Source organism: Ovis canadensis, chromosome 21 (genome assembly GCF_042477335.2).
Source record: "Ovis canadensis isolate MfBH-ARS-UI-01 breed Bighorn chromosome 21, ARS-UI_OviCan_v2, whole genome shotgun sequence".
NCBI lineage: Eukaryota > Metazoa > Chordata > Mammalia > Artiodactyla > Bovidae > Ovis > Ovis canadensis.
Genome location: NC_091265.1, coordinates 53,884,989 through 53,895,083, shown reverse-complemented (window position 1 = coordinate 53,895,083; position 10,095 = coordinate 53,884,989). Strand labels below are relative to the sequence as shown.

The 10,095-nt window shown below is 45.3% G+C and overlaps 1 protein-coding gene across 1 annotated transcript; it reads left to right on the top strand.

Annotated features, from left to right (window-relative positions):
• Positions 1–1,050: 1,050 nt before the first annotated feature.
• LOC138427338 (pregnancy-associated glycoprotein 4-like) lies at positions 1,051–9,901 on the top strand. The gene is made up of 9 exons (XM_069566694.2): positions 1,051–1,103; positions 2,169–2,319; positions 3,297–3,414; positions 3,513–3,631; positions 4,823–5,016; positions 5,936–6,052; positions 7,732–7,873; positions 7,961–8,059; positions 9,752–9,901. Exons 1-9 carry the CDS (start codon positions 1,051–1,053, stop codon positions 9,899–9,901), a joined length of 1,143 nt encoding a protein of 380 aa, XP_069422795.1.
• Positions 9,902–10,095: the final 194 nt, after the last annotated feature.

Genomic DNA, 10,095 nt, shown 5'->3' with positions numbered 1-10,095 from the left:
CAGAAACAAAACCATGCAGACTGAAGGCTGATTCCAGCACATCGCTGGGGAGATTTTGTTCCCACTTTTTTTTTTGGGGGGGGGGGGAATAAAATTAGTTGCTAACATTAAAATCAGTAGATTGCACATAAATATCCAAACTTCTGATTTTCTTCAAAACATGGCCAACTGGCCTGCTTTTCGAGCATGGATGAAATGGAGGAAAGGCTGTTAACAGAGGTAAGGCCTGTGCTGCCCAGATTCCAGCATGGCCACCTAGTCCTAGTATAATATCTCCTGCCTCCTGGGGCTATGACTTTGTAAGAACTAGACTTCTAGCTCTCTTAAGATAAAGACTACCTTTGTCTTGATCAACTTTGACTTCAAAGCCTTTAACCCAGAACCTAGCACACAGTTCTTCCTTGTACAGTTGTTGGATGATAGAAAATATCTTGTGGATGCATCTGACATTTCTTCCAATGTAGAAACCATGCAATTGAAGTACTGCTCTGCCCTAAATCTTTGATGCAGCCTAGCATCATAAGTGCCCCTAAGTCTGCCATTAGACCCCCTACCTAAAGCCAGTTGTATGTCCCTGGGCTGTCCCTGAAGTCTTCACTTTGCCATTTGACAAGTTATCATCCTAGCAATGTCCTCGGCAACGAAGAGGGCAACGCATAGGAAGATGACATGAAACCACACATGTCCGAGCATGGCCCCTAATATCCATTGTTCATGATGTTGTTAACAGCTTTTTCTCCAAGTAGGCAAGGTTTTCCATCTTCTTAGATGTCCAAGCAGATCAGCTTGATTTTCCAGCCAAGATTCAAGGAAGAGATTACAGCTCAATTCTCTGTATTCTGAAAAGCTTCAAAGTCCATTCGCCAAGGACACTGATGAAGGTAAAGTTTTTGTCAAGACCTTTGTGGTTTTTTTTTTTTTTTTCAGATCTTTTAGTGGCCTGAAGGGGAAAACTAGGGTAGGTCAGAGCGTATATAACTAGGGGCTCCTGGTCACCACTACACACTAAGAACCTAAACATCCCTGAGTACTTGGAGCCAGAAACGAAGCATGAAGTGGCTTGTGCTCCTTGGGCTGGTGGCCTTCACAGAGTGCATAGTCAAGTAAGTATGGGGACTGTATGTCACATAATATTCCTTTCTCAGATTTTTCTTTTCATCTGATTATTCTTCCAACCATCAGATTTAGAATGGAAAGGAATATTACTGTAAGAGTGTTACAGCTCAACTCTGATTTATTTATAAGTAACTTGCTATAAGAACTGTGGATCCCAAGGTCTTGGTGTAGATTTGGGTTGCAAAACACTTGGGGTCCAGTCATGTCATGTCCTGTTGAAGTTGCAACTCCTTGCAACTGTTCATTGCACAGTCTATGCAGATCTTGATGGGGTCCTATGGAACAGCACTTTTCTACATTTTGTTCAACATGTCCTCCTTTTTCCCTGTCTATTTCAGTCTGTATATGCCTATGTCTGCATGTCTATATCACTGTCATTTATCTCTACATCTCTTTGGAAGTCACTGGGAGTGTATTTCTCTTTGTGTTGTTTGCTTTTAATTTTTCAATTTACTCATCCTTCCTTCTCAAGCCTCTGAATTTCCCTTCCTTGTTCCCTATATCATGGATTTCACTTTCAACTCTCTCTTCTCTTTCAGCATGGAGAAAGATAAACTGTCTTATATCTGACAAGCAGTGTGACAACACCCAACTCAGAAACCTCTTGCATTTCAATTTTCTCCCTTGTAAAATAGAATGAGTCCCCCTTCTATCTCCTTCCTTGAGGTTCTTTGAGAGGGAATGAGTGGGATGGCAACAGCAATGCTAATGGCTGTCATTGTTGAGAACTCCTATTTATCAGGTACCTTATATCCATCACTTCACTTATCCCCAAGATATTCTATTTGGAGTGTTTGTATTGTTACATTCCACCATTTTGCCAGAGGGGACACTGAGACACCACATGATCATATGGCTTACCCAATATTGCAGAAAATAACCTGTATTCAAATCTATGTCTTTGTCATGGTATATTCATAAAATTCTGATAATAATGTGCCTCATAAAAATGATTAGAAAACACACATATCCATTACAATGACAGTTATACGTTAACACTGACAGCTAATTGTAGCATCATCTTTGTATTTTTGTCAAATATTCAATGAAAGAATACCTCTAAGGAGAATGAAGACCATGAGAAAAACCCTCAGTGGAAAAAACATGCTGAACAATGTCTTGAAGGAGCATGCTTATAGACTGTCCCAGATTTCTTTTCGTGGTTCAAATCTAACTATCCACCCACTGAGAAACATCAGAGATGTGAGTATTTGGGAAGGATCGTGCTCCACAGGGCTCCCTGGTGCTCTAGCTTAGCATGGGGCTCATCTGGAGGTGCCAGGTGGGATGTTGGGATTGGGGTTCCTGCAGGAGGCTGAGACATTGGAAAATAGGGACCCCACCCAGAGAGAATGGCACTCTCATCCTCAACTGTTGGTCTTTGTGACTGGGCCTGGCAATTACCAGGTGGCAGGTAAATAAATATCCATTTCTGTGTCAAACATGTGTCATTAGTTTGAGGGTGAATGTTCCTTAGGAACTAGGTGAGCCACTCAGTTACAGATGAAGATTGAGCCATCAGTGATCAAAAGGCAGAACCAACTGCAAAGCAATTGTCAGTCCCCAGGTAGAGGAATTCAGTTTCCACAGATGCAAGAACAATAGCAAGAAAAAGTTACTGAACCTGTATTCCGTGTATGGCCATAAGAATCTAACACAGTGCTTACTCTTTCTAGATTAGAAAAGGCTTATTTTGTCTTCAAAAATGTCCATTCCAGACTGAGAAATAGGCAAAGAGTAAATACATGTCAAATGAAAGGGTCACCTGTGTGGTGTTGATTGAATGTGGTCTGACTTTAGAGGGAGTGGCTGGAGTTGATCAAGAGGGACCTTCTTGAGAAGGGGGTGCTAAGGCTTGGTTTGAAGAAACTACAGAGCTTCCCAAATGAAGGCACCAGGACTTCTCTGGGTGGCCAGCAGTCCTGGAGGCCCAGTGGTTATGCCTCTGTTCTTCCCATGCAGGAGGACCACTTCAACGCCTGTTCATAAAGTCAATATCTTGCATACAATGTAGCACAGGAAAAATATATCAAATGCAGATACCTCTGTGACCAAAGTCTGTGAAATGAATGGTGGTTAGAAAGTAGTCTCAAGAGATATGTGACACCAGAGGGAGTCATCAGTGTGGGAACAGAGGGTAGCCAGTTCTGCTCTAACCCACTCCCTCCTTCTCCATATAGATATTCTATGTGGGTAACATCACCATTGGAACACCCCCTCAGGAATTCCAGGTTATCTTTGACACAGGCTCATCTGACTTGTGGGTGCCCTCCGACTATTGCAGTAGCTCAGCCTGTTGTGAGTACAGACAACCCCTACCCGGACCATCTTTCACTTGCCCTGCCACCCTGTTTCCACCCTTGGCACATGATGACACTCATCTCTTGTGTCTGCAGCTACACACGTTAGGTTCAGACATCGTCAATCTTCCACCTTCCGGCCTACAAATGAGACGTTCAGGATCATCTATGGAGCTGGGAGAATGAAAGGAGTTGTTGCTCATGACACAGTTCGGGTAACAGTGTAACAAATGATGAGTCAGGACTGGATATAAGGCGACCACTGCTTTCAAAACAGATGTAGGACCATCTGGCAGGACCCTACCTAGCCTAACTCCCATAGATATTGGCCATCTTATCCACAGGATCACATCTCTGGGGTGGCAGTGCCCATGGTGACACACGAGCAAACAGATTAGCTAACCCAGAGAGTGGCTTGACGTGTGGACTTGCAGCTCCTCTGCCCATGAGCAGCTGAAGGTTCATTTTGCTCGGAACGAGAAGGGATAAAACACCCACTTTTCTATTAACAGACTGTTCCAGCCACTTTCAGGTGATAATTGGTTTAATTCTGCAACAACCCCACACAGCAGTTACTCTGATTAGCTCATGAGACATATGAGGAAACTGAGGTCCAGACAGCAAGGGCCTTGCTGAGGGCACACATGTGATAAAAGGTGGAGTTAGGCTGGCTTTTCAGGACTGAATTTGCTGTGGGGTGTTTGGGGACAGGATAAAACTGATCAGGGGACCCTGGGGTCAGTCAAGGCCTCAGGTATCCAGAGTGGGAAACTGGAGGCCTGAGAAGTCAACGAGCCTGATAAATGAGTTGTTATTCGAGAGGACCCTTGAGAGTCTAATAAATCTATGGTTTGCCTCTCCCAAAATACTTGGGTACTTCCCCTCCCTCTTTCTCTCTCATATACACTCACAGAAATATACACATATCCCCAAAAGTGAATTCCCCAGGCAGTAATTTCATAGAACCCTGCAAGCAAGATTATGTTTTTGGCTTTTGTCTTCCTGACAGATGTAGAATCCACAGTACCTTACTGAGAGTTCAGTCCAGTCTTGTCATTAGGTCACAGTGATGCCAAAGAGAAGGCTATCTTGCTCTCAATTCTTTGGACAATAAGATGGCACCAATGTGACCTGGCCTGACTCCTGGTTGCCCCACCTGGACAGAAGCCACGAGGCCTATTTGACTCACTCGGGTGGTGTTTTTCAGTGGGGCCGATGTTTTATAATTCACAGCCTCTCTCAAATGGAATCCCAATTCCCCTTCTACCTTGCTCTAACCGTCTGTGGGCAACCAAAGACAGAGCCCAGCCTCAATTCTTCTCTAAGGATCTAATGGCAATGCACCCCAGCCCAATCCTAGCCCCACTTCACATATCTGTAAGTGGGAACACTCTTCTCTCCCACAGATTGGGGACCTTGTAAGTATTGACCAGCCGTTCGGTCTAAGCGTAGCAGAATACGGGTTTCGGGACAGAAGTTTTGATGGCATCTTGGGCTTGAACTACCCCAACAAATCCTCCTCTAGAGCCATCCCCGTCTTTGACAAGCTGAAGAATGAAGGTGCCATTTCTGAACCTGTTTTTGCCTTCTACTTGAGCAAGTAAGTCTGAGATGGACAATTCCTTTCTCCAAATTAGCTGTAAGATGCTTTCAGTTGCACAAAAATTATAGAACACTTGATAAAGAAGTATCCTGAGAGTAATATAACCAAGGATAACTATGGCCCCAGGGCCCTATCTGGCTTCACCACTGGCTTTTATAAATAAAATTTTATTGGAACACAACCCTACTCCTGGGCTCCAGACAAGTAACTTGGTCTAGGGGGTGAGTCATGAGGGAGGCAAAAAGAAGGCAACAGGAAACAAGTTGGAGGAAAAAGCATTACGATTGGCTTATGAATTTGATAAGGAAGGAAGGAGAAGGATGGGGGTTCTTTGCTTCCTCATTAGCATTTAAAACAGAGCCCAGGAATAACTACCCAATTTGTGGAGCCAGAGAGAAATTAAAGTGTGGGACACAAAAGCGTGGGACCCCTCATTCAAGAAATATTAGGCATTTCAAGACGGGGAGAGCAGAGGTGGGGTCCCTTTTGAGTGTGGGCCCCTTTGGACATTGTAGGTCACAGGCCAATGGAGCCAACTCTGGGTGACCTGAACCCACACCTTAGAACTCCCAGGCCTTGATTTAGCTGAAAAATGACAAGGTGGACACTGGGAAAGCCAAAACACTTCAGCACCCTGTCTTCTGAGGGTGTCTGAGCACTCAGGTTGCTGAAGGTCCAGGGCTTCTTCAGAAGACATAGTGGGTGGAGCTCAAACAAGTGATTCACCTTCTAAGCTCCTCTATGCCACTCATGAGACAGTAATGAACCTCAGTCTGGATCTCTATCTCTCCTGGACTCGATTTCTGTATCTGTACATGAGGACCTCATTAGGGCCTTGATGTTTGGGTCAGCACAGCTCTCAGACAGTGCTGTTGTTATTGTCCTCCAAGGATTCCCCCTTCACATCTCTCTACAGAGATGAGCAAGAGGGCAGTGTGGTGATGTTTGGTGGGGTGGACCACCACTACTACAAGGGAGAGCTCAACTGGATACCTTTGATTCAAGCGGGTGACTGGACTCTACACGTAGACCGGTAAGCCTCTCCCTCTGAGCGTCAGCCCAAGTGATGCTCCTGTTAGTGTACATGTACCCAGGCAGACACACACAAATGCATTCTCAGACACACAGTCACACAGACATATACACCACCCACAATGACACACACAGACACACAGACACATGAAAACATACAAGCAGACAAATATAACCTACACTGAGACATATGAAAACATGCATAGCTAATCAGAGACACACAAGCACTCACAGAGACACATACAAACACACATACAAACAAACTCATAAGCACATAGATATACAAACAACCCATGGTTTCATAATCCCCAGGCCTTCTGAGCAAGTCTCTGACCAGGACCTTAAAGGGTCCAGAGAGATCTGTGCTGCTGGGAGAGGGCTGCACCCACTGCCGTTTGAGGTGGGAAGCATGGTTAGAAGACTCTATAATGTGTTGAACAGAGGATCAGGGAGAATTTCACCAGCCTGAACAGAGTTATGATAAGATGATAAACTGTCCAGTGCTACCTAGGACATAGAAAGTTCTCAGTACAGATAAATGTCATTTTAAAAACAGGGAAACTCCTGAGCAAATGGGGAAAACTGGTCTCCTTAGGGAGCAGCTACCCAGCAGTGGAGAGAGGTTGGCTGCAGTCTTAAGATGTGAAAACAACTAATAAAAAAGGCACCCCATATTTATGGGCACACAGAGGGGCAGTGTCTATAACAGAGAATCAGGAATGTGGGATCCAGGAGTGACCTGAGGACAAGAGGCATAATTGATACGGTTCTGTGTGATATGCTCAGACGAAAGCTGACTTATCCTTTGGAGTTTGTGTGTGCTAGTCATGTATTTCCTGGCCAGGGTCTCAGGGTCTGAGCTGGTTGTAGGACTAGTGCTGGGAGATACCCTCTCCCAGAGGAGCCCCTCTATCCCCCTACTATGAGAATTGCTGCCCCTGTGAATCACCATCTTCACTCTGTGTGTGACCCATTATTTGTTCTCCACCAGATTTAGCTCTCTGGAGGTTTCCTATTGTTTTCTCGGTCTACATTCACTCACTCATTGAACAGAGAAGCATTGGGCATCCACGGTGTGCCAGACACTTTAGGCAGGCAAGGAGAATAAAACTCGCCCTCACTCTAAGAAAGCAGATGTACATGAAGTGACTCACCCACATAGTGAATTGTGACTTTGGTACATGCTAGACATGAGGAGGAGAAGGTAATGGCAACCCACTAAAGTACTTTGCCTGGAAAATCCCAGGGATGGCAGAGCCTGGTGGGCTGCTCTCTATGAGGTCGCACAGAGTCGGACACGACTGAATTGAGTTAGCAGCAGCAGCAGCAGCAGACATGAGGAAGGGTCTACAGAGAGTGACCAAGACAGGAGACTGATAAACACCAGGGGAAAGACTTTCCAAAAACTATACAATTAAGCTGGAATCTGGGAGATGAGAAGAAATATGCTAGTCAAAGGGGAGTGGAGTCTTCTAGGAAGGAAGATCAGCTTGCGTCAAGGTACCAAAGATCCTGGTGTATTCAAGTCCTGCCTTTGATGATGTCAGGAAAGGTGCTGTGTCGAGAGCAAAGGAAAATAGGGCAAGAGATGAAGGGCTGTTTAGGAGACAGTCAGGAAGGGGACAACTCTGGGGAGATTCAGAGCGACCTTGATGCCTGCTTTCTTCCATTGTCTCTCAGCATCACCATGAAAAGAGAGGTTATTGCTTGTTCTGACGGCTGCATGGCCTTGGTGGACACCGGGGCATCACATATCCAAGGCCCAGGAAGATTGGTCGATAACATACAAAATCTCATTGGTGCCAAGCGATGTGGTTTCAAGGTGAAGGGTCATGCCCCAGGGTCACTCCCAGTCTACACACACAAAAAGGATCTGCATAGTCAACCTCTCACCGTCTCTCTCTAACAGCACTACGTTTCATGTTCTGTGGTCAATACTCTGCCCTCTATTATCTTCACCATCAGTGGCATCAAGTACCCAGTGCCAGCTCGAGCCTACATCCTCAAGGTGAGGGGACAATACTGAGGGTTGGTTCTCAAACTGGAGCTTGCAGGAACCCTTGGGCTGCTGCTGGGAGATATATGTCCTCTGGAGGCCATGTCACACCATTGCAGATGCAGTTGAGCCCTGTGGCTGGACCAGTCCTTCCCAAAAAACCAACCACTTGAGAGTAAAGGGCTGTGTGGGACACTGATTTTCCTGAAATAAATGTGGAGATACCACACCATATGGCATGGTGGGAGTCAGGGAGTGGGGAACACTAAGGTCCTCAGTCCTCAAAGAGCTTCAGTTCAATCTGAACCCTTAGATGCATGAACATGAAATTCAACTCTAGCAGTCCTTGAAATAGGCCATGTTATCTGGAGAATGGCTGGGGACAGTCCAAGTGTGAAGTGCCAGCATAAGTTAACAGTCTGCCTTACCCTTTCAAGATTTTTCTGCTTTGAATGATAAATTACATGGTCAGCCTAATCCTCACCTGCATCTTCCCCTTGCTCTGGACAGGTGCCTCCTTTGTCAGTTGGGGTACCCGACCCTTCAGTGGTGAGGTTGGATAATAAGGTGCATAAAGGGTGCACAGTGACTGCTCAGCCCTGGCACAAGGGAGAGGCTTCATGTCAGCTCCCTGCGAGAGTTCAGAGCAGGCTGATGGGCTCAAAGAAGGCTTTGAGGAAGAGAGGGAATTTCAGGAATTCCATAATGACAAACTCATTGAACCATACGGAGGGTTGCTTGGTTCTAGGCAAAAGTGCACTGGATTCTATGCAAGTGGCATCTCAAGGTGCTCTGCACTAAGGCACTGAGGACATATTAGGGTTGATGAGGGCTACGGACTGACCAGTGGGGATGGGGAATGAGAGTACCTTACCCACCCAAGCCTGGATTGGCCAAAGAGGGTGAGTGTGGGCCGAAGGAGGCTTCTCGGACTTCCTGAGTTAAGTGTTCAAGAACGTGTTGTGGGCACTGCTCTATTTAAGATGGATAACCTACATTGAGTTACTTTGTAGCACAAGGAACTCCACTCAGTTTTATGACAGCCTGGATGGGAGGGGTGTCTTTGGGACGAGGATACCCTGATACATACGATTGAGTCCCTTTACTGTCCACCTGAAACTCAGAATATTGTTAATCAGCTATATTCCAATACAAAATAAAGCTTTTTTTTTTTAATAAAGCACAGATTGTGGGGATTCAGGACGAGAACCAGCATTCTCTGCACAGAAAACAAGGAGCAGGAGTCAGAAGGAAAGAAACAGGGAGTGAGGGGAACTATGGACACACTTGTTCTTCTCTAAATAATTATATTGAAGTGTGGCTGATCTTCTGTGTTAAGTTCTGCTGCAGAAAAATGTGTCTCAGTTATACATATAAAAGTATTTTCTTCTTAGTCTTTTTCATTTGGTTTATCACTGAATATTGAATATAGTTCCTGATGCTCTACAATAGGACTTTGGTTTTTTTACATTCCTCTGTTTCCCCACCTCCCAGTCCTCCACTCACCACACCCTTCCTCATGACAGCCTGATGTTTTGGCCCTCTTTGGTTTTGGATGAACTCTCATATCCCCTGCTGCTCAGAAAACCCCTTGATACTTACTAAAAAAGGGAAATAAAACAAATAATTTTGCTGGGTCTGGATATTGGGGGGAGTCACTGGTAAGGACTCATGCTGACTGGTGTGTGTCTCTCACTCCCCCAGGATTCTTTAGGCTACTGCTATACTGCCTTTAAAGAGAAAAGAGTGACGACATCTACAGAGTCCTGGGTTCTGGGTGACGTCTTCCTGAGGCTGTATTTCTCTGTCTTTGATCGAGGAAATGACAGGATTGGCCTGGCACCGGCAGTGTAAATTCTTGGAGTGGTTCAGGAATCAGTAAGGACGCTCCTAACACACACTCACTCACAGTTTGGGCACTCCTGCCCAGGATGCTGGTGAACTGTATTTGGTGTTCTGTACACCCTATTCTCAGTAAAGAATAAAGTGTTTTCCTCTTAATGGTGCTGAAACAAATGTTGCCTCTGTTTGTGTCTGGATGGGAAGGA